At 36.4% G+C, this 15025-nt stretch overlaps 1 protein-coding gene across 2 annotated transcripts in view; it reads left to right on the forward strand.

Moving 5' to 3' along the window:
* The window catches only part of c2cd2 (C2 calcium dependent domain containing 2), a 33282-nt gene that overhangs the window by 1809 nt on the left and 16448 nt on the right, over positions 1-15025 (forward strand). For both annotated transcript variants that reach the window (XM_030154696.1, XM_030154695.1), the window contains exons 2-6: positions 80-175; positions 2215-2334; positions 11407-11508; positions 12731-12847; positions 14159-14267. In XM_030154696.1, coding sequence (XP_030010556.1) covers positions 80-175; positions 2215-2334; positions 11407-11508; positions 12731-12847; positions 14159-14267 — 544 coding nt within the window. The remainder of the gene's footprint in view (positions 1-79; positions 176-2214; positions 2335-11406; positions 11509-12730; positions 12848-14158; positions 14268-15025) is intronic.

Raw genomic sequence — 15025 nt, forward strand, 5'->3', positions numbered from 1 at the left:
TGCACCAGCTTCGTGTTCCTTGTTCATGTTCCTCGGAGGTGTTTTTGATGTTAAATGTGTACACGTCTCCTTCCTTCAGGGTCCTGTTTTGCTGACTTTTGAAGAGGATGATCTCAAAGCATCAGATCTTGTGGTCAGCGAAGTGACCAGTTTTCACAAGTCTATCAAACACAAGGTACAACCCTCAAGTCTGTTTGTCACCCTCTATTTTCTACTTTCTGTGTGTTTTTTTTCCAGTTTCGTTGTAAATGTAAATTGTTTACAAAGGTTGTCCCTCCTAATTTGGTGGAGAGGGATCTTCTGACCAGCGCTGCTCCACCACCTCCCTGCTTTCATTTTTATAGGGGTCAGATAGGGACAAATTCCTGGTTGTGTTGGTTGTAGTGTCGGCTTTGCTGGGCTCCAAATGCGAACTCAGCCCTTTCTTTGTTATGATCATGATATGGACCGAAATACCAGGTGCACCGTGGCTGAATGCGGAGAGAGGCCTATTTTTACCCACAAGCCCTGTGTGTGTGTTCGATTTAAGAAGCTTACATAGCTGTCAATCTGAGTGTTAAGGAGGAGCAGGGAGAGAGCCGCTCACTAGTACCTATGTTTAGGATTCCTGTCACAGTGATTTAGTACCAACTAGACACCCATACAAACAGTCTGCAACCGAATCTGTAAATAAATAAGATTAACTAAAATAAAAATCATCTTTCACTACATCATTGTAAACATGTAATGAGGTCAGAACTGCAGCGTCAGGTGTAGTGTTTAGGACAGCTTTAATGTTAGTGCATGTTTTGGTTTGTGGTCTTCATCGGGGTCATGATAAAAAAAAAATTCTCAGTATGTTTGTGCAGTGGGTTTATTGCATCAGATTGCACATGATATACATTAATCACTATACACATGAGTACAGACTATTCTCTATCATTAATATGTTGTTTTATGTCACTGTTACTATAATGTATCGTAATTCAGTCATTTTTACCTAAATTTAGTTGCGATATGGTTTACAATCACGGGACTGTATTTATTTCTTCTTTTGTCTGACAATTCATATCAGCAAAAACACTCACATGAGTTGAAAACAAAAGACTCCGAAAAACAAACGAACCTTTAAGGCTGTGGTGTCAAACTCATTTTAGTTCAGGGGCCACATACAGCCCGATTAAATCTTTAAGTAGGCCAAACCAGTAAAATATTAGCATAATAACTTATAAATAATGACAACTCCTAAGTTTTCTCTTTGTTTTAGTCCAAAATAAGTTAAATTACAGTATGAAAATGTTTATATTTACAAACTATCCTTAAAAAAATATGAATAACCTGAACAACCTGAAATTTCTTAATAAAGTAAGCAGAAGTTTAACAATATTATGCCTCAGTATATCATTTACACATGCGTATTCTACAACTTACAGATCACAGTGGATCTACAAATACACAAAACATTTAGTAACAGGCATCTGGAACTGAAAAAAAAATAGCATTTAAGTTTATGATCAAAACAACTTGTTAAACTCAGTGACACCTTTGACTGTTAATGCCTTCTGTGTAATCTTTGCACTTTGTAAATTCATCCTGTGGGCTGGATTGAACTAGAGCTGCAACCGGTTAATCGACTCAAAGTGATCCAAAAAAATATTTCAACCAAAATTCTCCTGAATCTAAGCTTTGTTTCCTTCATTTCTCTGCTGTTAAACATTGGTTCCACTGTTGTGTTTCACACGGACGCTTATTGTGACGCACAAAGAAGCTTCAGTTCAGGAAAACTGCAATAGAATATTTCCCTTCAATCAATTTCAGTCGATTAATCGAATCGTGAATTTTTGCATTCGTTTCAAGCACCTAACTGATGAATCGGTTGCAGCTCTAGACTGAACCCAAAGGAGGGCCGGTTTTGGCTCGCCGATATGTTTGTCACCACTGCTTTGAGGTTTCAGATCAGTGCATTAATTTTCATATATTACTGGTTTAAAAGTTACGATTCACAAGATCTCACTAGGATCCATCCCTGTTTCCCAAAGCCTGTTCTGAACGTACAGCAGGAAGACTCATATTGGAAACAGTCTCTATTTGACACATTTCTACCATCACGCCGTCATGTCTCCCAACCTTGAACTCTCTTCTTTCTTATTTGACTGGTTCTCATGTGAGTTGTATTCAAATGCTCTGCTCAGGACATTTCCATCAGAATAATGCATGTCTTTCTTCTCTCAATAGGCTGCTTCCTGCAGGATGGTGGGGGAAAAGCTTCAGTTCTGTCTCCGTGCAGCTCAAACAGACGTGGGCTCAGCTCATCCATGTAAATACACAGTGTGTATCGAGGCACTGGCGCTGCAGGTAAACGCCGTTACAGCCGAGAGAAAAATACCACGAAATAGTAGAATGCATGTATGATGTCAAACTTTAGTGTCTCATCAAAAATCTATTGACATCTGGGTGAAACTATGTGTTTGTAAATTAGTTTCTAAGCACATTAAACATCAGAGAATTCCTTCAGTGGTCTAAAGAAGCACAAGTAAGTCAGCTAACCCTTAAATGCACGAGTGTCTGGACCCTCCACTCTTCCATAAATGAGTCAAAAATGGCCTGCATTAAAATCAGTGTGGTTTTATGCCACTTTTGTCATTTTGTCTTGTTAAAAATAGTCATTTGTATTGTATTTTGGTCCAAAAAAGAATCATTTAATGTTTGAAATAATTTTTTCATATTTCATTTTTTAACATTTTTAACAATTTTAAAATGTGTTTTTTAATACTTTGAACATTTGAAAAGCAAAGAATCCCATCTATAGTATATAACAGCAATAGAACAATGTCAGCATCCATTTAGTGAGTAAGTCCTTTGGTTTTGCTGTAGAATGAATGAAAGGTTCAGATGAAATTCCTTGAAAATGAATGCGGGTCATCACAAAAACTACAATTTCATAAAATCTCTTAAAGATAAGTTAAAAATTAAAATGGCACGGTGTCAATAACATGTTCTTTGAGAAATACGTGGAATATGAAGTCAGAACTTTTCATTACAACAATATTGCTAGAAAAAAACCTCATCATTTTGACCCACGTATGCATCTAAGGGTTAAATATAAAATGTGGCTTGAGTTTATCTGTGTTCAGCAGCGTACATTATCAGAGTCCATGTCTGGGAATGGGACAGAAGTTGAAGTGAAAAGAGGCGGATGTCTGTTACAGTTCCAGCTGAAAGATACTGTTTAACTGTTGTGCTTTCCTCTTTGGGAAAATGAGCAGATGACTCCACCAGAGTCATAAAAGCTCACCACAGTCCTGTCACAAATACCACAGAATCCCCCTCTTACTTCAACTTCAATTACTTTGCATAACAGTAACACTCATCTTCACTAATGTGTGTAAAAACAAGTCAATGAAACTGACAAATGTCTTATTTCCTCATCGTTTTCCACAGTTTGACCTTTGAGTGACACTCTTTCATTCATCATTTAATTGTTTCCTCTTCAGCTCAAGGCTTTTTGCTTCTATTAGTAGCTGCCATTAACAGTCATTTCATTGTATATTTCACTAATAGACCTTGTGTATTTAATTTATGTCAGATTCGCGCTGTGCTATTTTTTTTTTTTTTTTTTTTTTTACGAAGCCTAAAAGCAAAGACGGAAATGCATTTTTAATTTATGTGCGTCCTGTGTTCAATGCTGATGAAAGGCTCTTTGTCTTCATTAGTTGAATCATGTGTTTCTAAATCAATAATTGATTTGTCTTATTTTGTACCAGTTTCAGAAAATGAACTAGGAAAACAAATCATTAATTGCAGTTATTTGTGCAACAGTCGCTTTCATTATCGTGAGAGGTCGGCTTGATGGATACATCTGACAGGACTGATCTGTTTTTTATTTATTTATTTATGTGGAATATCCCTTCACCCTTGAGGCTTCAGAAAAAGACTTGCATCCTCTGGAAGTCATTGTGGTTTATTTCAGCGGTAGATTTTATTGAACATGATGTGCTGCCTCACTGCTGGCAGCGGCGGCATTCGATTAGACGGTCGGAGTATCGTTGTGTTTCTGGTAAATGTCCCGAAGACCTCATTAAAATCACTGTCAGGCCCGTTTCCCGTTAGGATGGCCCACTTTGTCTTCATTCAGCAGAAATGAATCACTCAAACATTGGCACAAATAACTAATGGCTACGTGCATTTACCTGGAACTCCAGCGATTTGTTCATTTTTTCATTCTGAACTCTGTCTGCACTCGTTTTAGTATTACCATGAATCCGTCTCAGCCTCTGACAGCGCCCTTCCCTTGTGAAATGCAGCCAAAGGTGACGTGTGGGGATTCATTACAGCTTTTGTTTATTAAACTGACATAAGCTCTGAATCTTGTCTTAGGTGTCAAACTCATTTTAGTTCAGGAGCCACATCCTCCCAATATGATCTGAAGTCGGCCGGACCAGTAAAATAATAACATAATAATATAGAAATAATATCAACTTCAAACTTTTCTCTATATTTTGGAGTGAAAACATAGACCTAAGTGCAAAGTATGTTTTAACTTTTAAAAAAAATGTAACAATTTTTTCTCTCTTTGTACTCTCTTTGTCTGATGTATAATGTATGTATTGCAACACTCATCTTGTACTCGTTTGTGTTTAGGTATTTTAAATAAAAAAAAAAAAGAAAGAATAAATAAATAAATAAATATATATATATATATATATATATATATATATATATATATATATATATATGTATGTATGTGTATATATATATGTATGTATGTATGTGTATATATATATATATATATATATATATGTATGTATGTATGTGTATATATATATGTATGTATGTGTATATATATATATATATATATATATATATATATGTATGTATGTATGTGTATATATATATATATATATATGTGTGTGTTTTGTTTTGTTTTGTTTTTTATTTAATTGTTTGTTTATAACCTTGTGCTACCTTATAGGGTGACAATTTAACATCTGTCCAGGAACTGCAGTTGAAAAATAGCTCTTAGGCATTTACAGCAATGTGAATTAATGTTCAGTTTACATTTACAAACAATCCTTTAACATGAACCATGAAAAAACTGAAACTTAATAAGAAAAATGAGTGCAGTTTTAACAGTATTATACCTCAGGTTGTCCTTTACACATGTACATTACAACTTACAGATCACAGTGGATCCAAAAATGCACAAAACATGTAGTAACAGACAGAATACTGTTAAAATTGCACTTACTTCTCGTAAGACATTGCATGTTCTTCATATTTGTTCAGGTCATTCTTATTTTTTGTGAAAGGATAGTTTGTAAATGTAAACATTTCATGTAAATGTACTTTTATTACACTGAAACAGAGAAGCATTTGTAGTTGTCATTATTTATAGGTTATTATGATGGCATTTTACTGGTCTGACCCTCTTTAGGTTGAACTGGGCTGAATGTGGAACCTGAACTAAAATAACTGTTAATATCTTTAGTGTATTAATTGCATTTCACAAAGTTTATCCCACAGGCCAGATTGGACCCTTGGGCGGGCTGGTTGTGGCTCACAGGACGTATGTTTGACACCCAAGTGTTAAAGTGTATTACATGTTTGTGGATATATGGGTTGAAGCAGCTATGCCAGGTAACCCAACTGTATTAAATCTATTTTTAGACATTAAGGTACTTGTGTGCCCTCCTGAGCTCATTGTGTGATAAATACAACCTGAGTGAATGGATCCAGGGCTAAAGTTAGGATTAGAGTGGAAGCGTTTTGTTTTGGTTGTGGATCAGTTGTTGTTGCAGGGACATAAAGGAAGTCTCTTGTCTCTTTTTCACGCTCGCTGTGTTTGGCTTAGTCTAGAAAAGTCCAAAAGCCTTTTCAACCATCTCCGTCTGTCCGCGGGAGTGTTTGTTAGCTTTCGGCTGAAACAGAGGCTAGAACGGTCCCGGCCCGTCGAGGTACGAGTGAACGTTATGTGGATGAGGAAGACCCGGGCTTGGACATTGTACTGTACGGACACAATAGGAGATCCAGTTCCCCATTCGCCTCTCGGTCTACTTTCAACATTTGGCTCTGACACATGACCTGTCGACGCACGTCACATGAGTTTATGTCATTTATGGACTGAAGGGTTCGTCTGAAACGCCTGTTTTTTTAAGACCAACAGCAAACACATGTCAGAACTAACAACACAAAAGGCTCTTGTGTTTAGTTGTAGTTGGTCAGAGGTTATGAAGTAAACAGTAAAAGTAATCTAATGGACCTGTTCAAGTCTGTTGAAGTTTGTATAGATCAGGGAGGTCAAACATACGGCCTGTGGGCCAAAAGCGGCCACCAAAGGGTCCAGTCCAGCCCATGGGGTGACTGTGAAATGCAAAAATTACACTGAAAATGTTAACGATCAAGGATGTTAAAATCATTTACAGACAAATATAATCTAAAGGAGGTCATACCAGTAAAATACTATCATAATAACCTATAAATAATGACAACTACAAATTTTTTCTTTGTTTTAGTGCAAAAAAAGGAAAGTTATGACAATGTTTACATTTACGAACTATCTTTTCACAAAAAATATAAATAACCTGAAATGTCTTAAGGGAACTCAACAATTTTAACACAATTTTGTTAATGTTTCTCAAGTTTTTGTTCATTTTTGTGCATGTTTTGTTCCTGTTATTGCTTAATTTGATCATGTTTTTTTTTTTTTGGCATTTATTTTTTGTTAATTGTGTTCGTGTTTCTCAAATTTCTCAAAATTACTTAATGTTTTGTGTATTTGTAGATCCACTGTGATCTGTAAGTTGTAATGCACATTTGTAAATGATAAACTCATAATGTTATTAAAATTTCACATATTTTTCTTAAGAAGTTTCAGGTTGTTCATGTTATTAATATTTTTTTTTTTAAAAAGGATTGTTTGTAGATGTAGATATTTTCATAATGTAATTCTTCTTTCACTTTAAAACATAGAGAAAAGTTTGTAGTTGTCATTATTTATAGGTTATTATGATCGTATTTTACTGGTCTGACCCACTCTGGACTGAATGTGAAACCTGAGCTGAAATGATTTGGAGTTCTGTGTTGTTTTCCAGTTAAAATCTGGTTTAATTTGTGTCTGAACTGATCTGTTTGTGTGACTTATCAGTGCGAGCTGTGAAACCAAATCCATCTGGGCTTTGTAATGGCTGTGTGATAAAGCCTTTGTTTGGCATCACAGAGGCGGCTGTGCTGCTCTCTGGAATCCAGGCATGCTGGGACAGGATGGCCCAGTCTGTTTTCTGGATCTTTCCATCTCCCTCCCTGGGTTGGCTGTTGATGTACACCTTGACCTTCTCTAAGTAAACCTCAGCTGTTTGGATGGAGTGAGGCTTTGTAGATGTTTGCTTTGTGTTGTAAACACACTCTGTTCCTAGCTTCTGTTTGTGAAAGTGAAAATGAAACGATACCAGGGACGGACAAACACAGATATTGATAAGCTCAGATGTTATAGGTTTTCCTCAGGGTGATTCAGAATAGAGATCCTATTTGTTACTGCTACAGCTTGCAAATTTTTCTTACATTTTCTGTTTCTGATTAAGACAGTTGTGTGTGTGATGCATTTTTGCAGTTTTCATTCCAGACAACAGATCTGTGTTGGGTTTATGTGTGTGTGTGTGTGTGTGGGGGGGGGGGGGGTCTGTGTTTGAGGGGCGTGGCCTCCTTCCTGTCTCACACTGGAGTAGGGCTGCAACTAATGACTATTTCAATAGTCGACTAGTCACATTATGAACTCCAAAAAAAAAAGGCATGAATTACTTTTTCTTTCCTTTTAACAAGAACATTTGAAACCATTAGAATGCATAACAAAGTCTGTAGAACAGATATTCAATTCAATATTCAACATTCAACAAATTATGCAGCAGCAAGAAAATACTTTTTTCCCTTAAACAAAAGTGCATTTTGTGCATAACAATTACATTTCCTAACAGAGTTTGTTAAATAACTAAATACTCAAGAGCTGCAATCAGCAATAAAATAAACATTTTTCCTCAAACAAAAGTACATGACATCACTAACGACCTGTGGACTACTAGATTAGCTGTTGACAAATTTTTTCATCCACTGGTCGTTGCAGCCCTACACCGCACTACTGAGCAGCTCACACAAGAGTAACAAGTAGTTTATATATTTTGATAAAAACACCACTAGTCTATTAGAACACAGAGTGAAAGTCCAAGTACAGGTGCAGAAATGTAGTTTGACTGTTAAGCTCATGCTCTTGTTTCATCATCCACTATATGTTATGTTAATTAATCGATTCATTGGATAAACACAAAAGAAAAGGGGGGGGGGGGGGATATACATGGGGTTGTGTTCCATTAAGTGCCGCAACTACTGTAACTGGCGTAAAACTGAGAGTGAAATGTAACTTTGGAAGTCCAACTCCTGGCTTCTTTGCCTCTCTTTTACTCCAGAGCTTACACGAAATTTTCACAACTTCTAACCTATATTCACTGGGCCCCCTGGGAATGCTGGGCGCCATGAATTTGTCATGTTTACCCCCCCTTTAAGGCACCCAAGGTTAGCAAGCATTAGCCCGCTACCTAGACTTGTTATGGCTAGAGACTAGCAAGCTATAGTCTTCAACCAGCTTCAGTTATAGGCTATCAAACTAGTGTTGTATGTATTAGTTCCAGTCAATGATGGGTAACGTTAATATGGTAGCCTGATAAACGCAGGTGGATGAAAATGTTATAATTATATGATAGTGTATAACTAGCTAGCGGGCTAAAGTAATGACGACATGTAGGCTATCTTAAGCTAGGTTTACATTATGTTCCCAGTGGCCACAGCAGCCCCATTTGCCCGAAATGTACTGTGCCGTTGGAATTTGGCCATTTTCCTCTCCATATTACAGTTTTGTTACATAAATGGTACACTGCATTTCGGCCAAATGGGGCTGCCTGGCATCCAAAGCCTCAGCCATGCTCCTCTGTGTTTTCCTCTGCTACATGCTGAAGAGCTAACGAATCGACTGCCAAATTCGTTGACAACTCTTTTAAGAATCAATTTGGATCGATTTAATCGATTCGTTGTTGCAGCACTAATAATTAACATTAAAAGTGTCGTCAGCCTGCTCATAGTTTCACATCATCTGATCTGTTGCTCAGACTTACTTATCACAGAGATCCAGAGGCTGCAGGAAAAATACCGGACTGTAAAACTAGTGTTGGAGAAAAAAAAACACGCTTTCAGTTTTGTTTTGAAAGTGGAGACTGAGGGAGACTGCATTTTCTTTTCCAGGAAATAAGCATTGATGATATCTGTTTTGTATAGCTGTATTAAGGTCAGAGTCTATAACAGATGAATTACTTACTCTTCTACGTATGAGGAAATAAATAATTCTCTTCTCAACTCTAACTCGTTGTAACAGAGAATTTATGAGAATATTGTGCAAATTCCCGGTTTTCCCCACACTTTTAGGGTTTAGGCTCTTCCCATAAGAAGATAAGATCATTATTATTATTACTGTATCTGAGTGTGTAAAAGTCAGGACAGATTGTAAACCTCCAGCTGACAGTTAAAACGTCCAGGCTTCAGGCGTCTTCGCTGCTCAGAGGGTTAAGGATAGTGTTACACAGAACAGTGTTGTAGTTTTTGTGTTTGGGTCAGATCAAGTGGTCACATAGGTGCTAAGTTGCTGTTGAATGACCTGTAACTTTTTAACAAAATGACACAAATAAGTTTCTTTTATCTTTCTGTGTAGGTATTAACAAGTGCTTAAAAATGGTAATTTGCCTGAGTTAGCTTTATTATGTGTAAATTACAAAAAAAAAAACATGTTCAGTCCCGTAGCCGCTGAAAAAGTACATCTGCTTTTTAGGGTTTATGCAGAAGTGGATAACATGCTGTTCCTGTTCAACTATTGCTCTAAATAGACATTGGTATTTTAGATAAACATGTTTATCTATAACACTGGTGATTTTTTAGCAAAATATTCATTAACCTTATGAATTAAAGTGAAAACACTCAGTTACGTAGCCACAGGCCTAATAGCCAACATTTAATGGAGGACTTAAATACTGAATAAAAATTCACAAATCCTTGATCACTTTTATTTGTTATATATAAAAAGTAAATATAACAATAACAAATATGCTTTGGTCATAATTTTGATAAAATAAGGAACAATATACAGTAAAAAAAGCATCACTCTTCCAACTCTGTTTCATGTTTCAGACGTTTCTCTGGCAGCATTACTGATCTTTTCAAATGTTTCTCAGACAGCATGTGATCGGCTCACACAGTTTTTGAATTGTTCATGTTCAGTCTCATGATTTTAACCTTATAAACATCTGAATTTCTGCAGCACATTCTTGGACTCAGCCCTTGTTAACTTCAATAGACTGGTTTTGGTTGAGGAGGATGGTGCTGGTGTCTCAACTTCAGCGAACACAGACTGAATGTTTACTGGTTCGGTGTCTTTAACAGGAGGAAAACCATTAGCATTAGCATCAGCACATGGTCAGTTTCCCTTGGTTTGACCCTGTTGCATCACTTCAATTTCTGGAATGTGAGACTGTGGGCAAGTATATTGCCACAGCACTCTGTCATTAATTATTTTTACCTCCGCCAAGGAGGTTATGTTTTTGCCAGGGTTTGTTTTTCTGTCTGTTTGTCTGTCCGTTAGTGTGCAACATAACTCAAAAAGTTATGGACAGATTTTGATGAAATTTTCAGGGTTTGTTGGAAATGGGATAAGGAAGAAATGATTAAATTTTGGTGGTGATCGGGGGTGGGGGGGCCCACGGGGGGGCCCACTGATCAGCCTTGGCGGAGGTCTGTGCTCTCCGAGTGCTTCTAGTCAACTATGGGATCAGTAATAAATGTTAAAGCATGGCTGTTTATTAAAAAACAGAGATCGTGCAATCACATCCAGTAATGTGTAATAACCCAGTATAATGTGAATTATGTGCAATAAGTCGTGCAATAATTCTCTGTTCTTGTAATAACAATGCAATATTTATTCAATATTTAAACATAAATGCACTGTTTTTATAGACTTTCATAAATATACGTACTGTTAATACTGTTAATATTGTGTTTATTAGCATATTGTATGTCTATTTTTACCATATTTTATTTTACTTTTAGTTCTATTCTTATTTTACATTATTTAAATGTTATATTCTATTTTCTTATTTTACTTTTTAGTTTTCTGTAATTTTATATTTGCACTATTCTTATTTACTGACATATTGTTTTTTTTTATTAATATTGTTGCACTGACTGGAGTAACAGTCCTTATTTCATTGAACACACTGACAATAATTATTTTCTTTTCTTTTCTATTCTAAGATGTTTGACTTGCTTTTTCTACAGTATTTGTGAGTCTTTTATGTATATTTTGTGGAATGTGAACTGATGTCATGTTTTGGTTTTCTTCAGCTTGAACTTCAGATGGAGGAGGCTGAAGACGAGGTGAAGGTGGACTGGAGAGTTTCCCACCTGGACACTGGAGAGCTGCAGGTGACGCGCAGGTTTCCCCAGGTAACGTCCTGTCCTCGGGTGTAGAAACGTACCTGATGTGTATGTCCATTGAAGCGTGGATTATATGACGGACAGTAGACTGGACCTGCTGTCATTTTCAGACAGTTAATGGCCATTTTTATCTCACTGGCCGATGGACCATTTGAAGCTGCTGTGAAGGCGCTGTGTCTTTGTTGGCAATTTCTTCAAAGATCTTCTCCAGTTAAACTACTGGTTAAATTCATTTAAAAAAAATTATGTATCTTCCTTGCAACAATGCCTACAAAATTTTTTCACAGTTTTCAGAAATTTAGATTTTTTTTTTTTTTTTTTTTTTTTGGAATTTATGAAATATTAGAAATGCACCTTTCCTTATAATGGTCCATATTTTGATGGTTTATAACATGTGAAGGGTTACAGATATCAATATAGTTCCTATTGATCACTGATAGGAAGTCATATATGGACTTGGATGTAATTAGTTGAGTTCTCCTCCAGTGAAAGTACCACCCACTTCTATTGGGAGGTTGATCTCCTGCATCCAGACCACAGGAAAAAAATGTTTGATCCATGAGCTGCTGAGATGAAAATAACCTTTGAACTTTTCATCATGGTGGCTATGAGGGATTCATGGTGAATGATAAACAGTGCTTTTATTAACGTTCTGCTGCTGTTAGCTGATGATTTTGCACATTTATAGTACTCACAATTTGCAGAATTTATTTATTTTTTTAATGCTGTAGCAGATGAATTAACACGTCCAAAACTTTTACCCAAGTAACAGGTCACGATAAACTGTGTGTTAGCCATTTTTCATTTCACTACATCAACAAAAGCACTTGAACACAACGTGCTCTTGTAATTTGGAATTCATAAGTGGAAAGGATCATTTTCCTGATAGCATGTGAAGGCAGCATTAGTTCAACTGTTTAGCTGTTAGCTTACAGCGGCTAATAATGTGTTTTACGAAAATTTATATGTAGAGGTGGTTTCACCTCACAGGAAGAAGATGGAATTTTTCAATAAAATGACGTAGTTGTGGATAATTTTTATTATTGTATATCAGAACAAATATCTAGAAAAGCATCCAAAACTAAAATTACTGATGTGCTTCTGGAGACAAAAGTGCAGTCATTCGATCTGTTATGTCATGTAGCCTGTTTTGATTCTTGACTTATTTGATGGTGTCTTATAGCAGTGGGGAAACCCCCGTTTATGCCGTGTCTTCTTCTCTCTGTGTCAGGACAATGCCAACACTTTGAGTCTAGCGGCGGTGAAGGAGCAGCTGAAGAGGCTGATGTGTGCGACGCGACCGTCTGTGCTGCTGAGCTGCCGGCCCGCTCAGGCCTCAGAGGTCAAGGTGAGGAGCTGCCTTTGGCTCATCATGTCTTTATAAATGTCACTTATGATGGACAGTCAAGCATACATTAAGTGTGTTCTGCATGGTCATTGAGTGTGCACCGCTGCTTGACTTTTCTGTGTATTAAATCTGAAGTGTCACAAGGAAACAGAGAATGAAATTTCTCTTGATTGATGAAAGACACTCAGATGTTGTCACTGAAAAGCAAAGATAAAATGGATATTATTACTTAAAGTTTAACCCTTAAAGACCCAGTGCTACGTTTGTGTCAGTTCCCAAATGAATTTGTCTCTATTTAACTTTTCTGAAGTGATTTATCACCATTTATTATAACATTATTCTCTTTATTTTGCATTAATTAACCTGATAGTCATGTTCTAATAGAACTACAAGGATTTCAATCAGGCGCTTATTCGTCTCCTAATGTTAAAAATGCAGGTGTGTGAAGTAAAAGCTTTTCTGATGCAAATTAAACCTGATCACCAGGAAAATTCAATGCAAATAACAAGCCAGACCACGTTTAGTCAAAAGAGTTGTTTTCATGTATCTTTGTCAGAGTAAAAACAGGCTGAAGAGCAGAAAAGATGCCATTTTATTTAACGATATTTTCCATTTTTTCAGGGTAAATAATCTATTTTCCAATATTTAATTCACTGATCAAGTAGATGTTCATAAAAGCTCAGAGTTAAGTTGAGGGTTATTATATCAAAAACAGAGAAAACTGAAGAAAAAGTTACTTTTTCAGTAAAATCTCTCATTAACTGAACATAAACCCAGTGTGTCCATCCACTGTCATTGATCCAACTCCATGGGTTTTACTGGTGAATCAATGTTGTAGAAGATGGCGGTGTTTCCACGGTAACTACGGAGCTTCTGAACATCCAAATGGGTCATATCTGATGACCGTGAAAAGACGACAAACTGCATTTTACACCAATTATTTACATGTATGGCTAGGATTAGTGGATCAACAGGTATTAAACAGTTTAGATCAGTAGATGCTTTTGGTCACTGGTGGATATTTGGGTCTTTATAGGTTAAGCAAATCACACTTACCTTGGTTGGATTTAAGCGCAGGACGCAACCACGATGTCTTTACAACATTATGTCACCGTAGAAGGTGTTTCTGTGGAATATTTGTGAGAAGTTGGATTAAAATGACATAATTATCCAAACTTAATTGCAGCTCAGAGGTTGTTTTTTCACATATCAGGGTAAACAACAACAGACACAGTAAAAGTAGACAAAAATACATACAGTAGTTACTTTTACATGAATTCACTCACTTTCATGCTCTGCTTTCTATGACAGGATCTCCACAACAAAGTGGTGTCCCCCCCTAAACCCCCCCGCGCCCACGACTGGAAGCTGCTGGTGAAAAACATCCGTGTGACTCTCAATCAGGAGGAAGATGCTGCAGGTCGGACATGTTTCTCTGATCATGTAAAACACAGGTGTCAAACATACCAGGCCAAAACCGACCCATGGGATGAATTCAGTGAAACTCAAAAAAATTGAACTGAAAATATTAACAATCATTGTATTTCAGGCTCCACATTCAGCCCAATTCAATCTCAAGTGAGTCAGACCAGTAAAATACTATCATAATAACCTAGAAATAATGACAACTACAAAATTTTCTTTGTTTTAGTGTAAAAAAGTAAAATTACATGAAAATTTTGACATTTACAAACTATCCTATCCTTTAATAAAAAAATGTGAATAAGCTGAACAAATATGAACAACCTGAAATGTCTTAAGAGAAATAAGTGTTATTTTAACAATATTCTGCCTGTTACTAAATGTTTTGTGTATTTGTAGATCCACGGTCATCTTGAAGTTGTAATACACATGTGTAAATGATAAACTGAAGCAGAATATTAGTAAAATTGCATTTATTTTACTTAAGAAGTTTCAGTTCTTTCATGGTTGTTCATGTTAAAGTTTGTAAATGTAAACATTTTCTTAGTGTAGTTTTACTTTTCTCTCTAAAACACAGATAAAAGCTTGGAGTTTTGGAGACATTATTTATACATTCTTATGTTATTATTTTATCGGTCCCGCCCACTTCAGATCACATTGGGATCATATTGAGCCCCTGAACTAAAATGAGTATTACACCCCTAATGTAAAATATCCAGGTTCAGTATTAAAACCCATCTAAAGCACACGTCTCTG

This window comes from Sphaeramia orbicularis, chromosome 14, assembly GCF_902148855.1.
Source record: "Sphaeramia orbicularis chromosome 14, fSphaOr1.1, whole genome shotgun sequence".
Lineage (NCBI taxonomy): Eukaryota > Metazoa > Chordata > Actinopteri > Kurtiformes > Apogonidae > Sphaeramia > Sphaeramia orbicularis.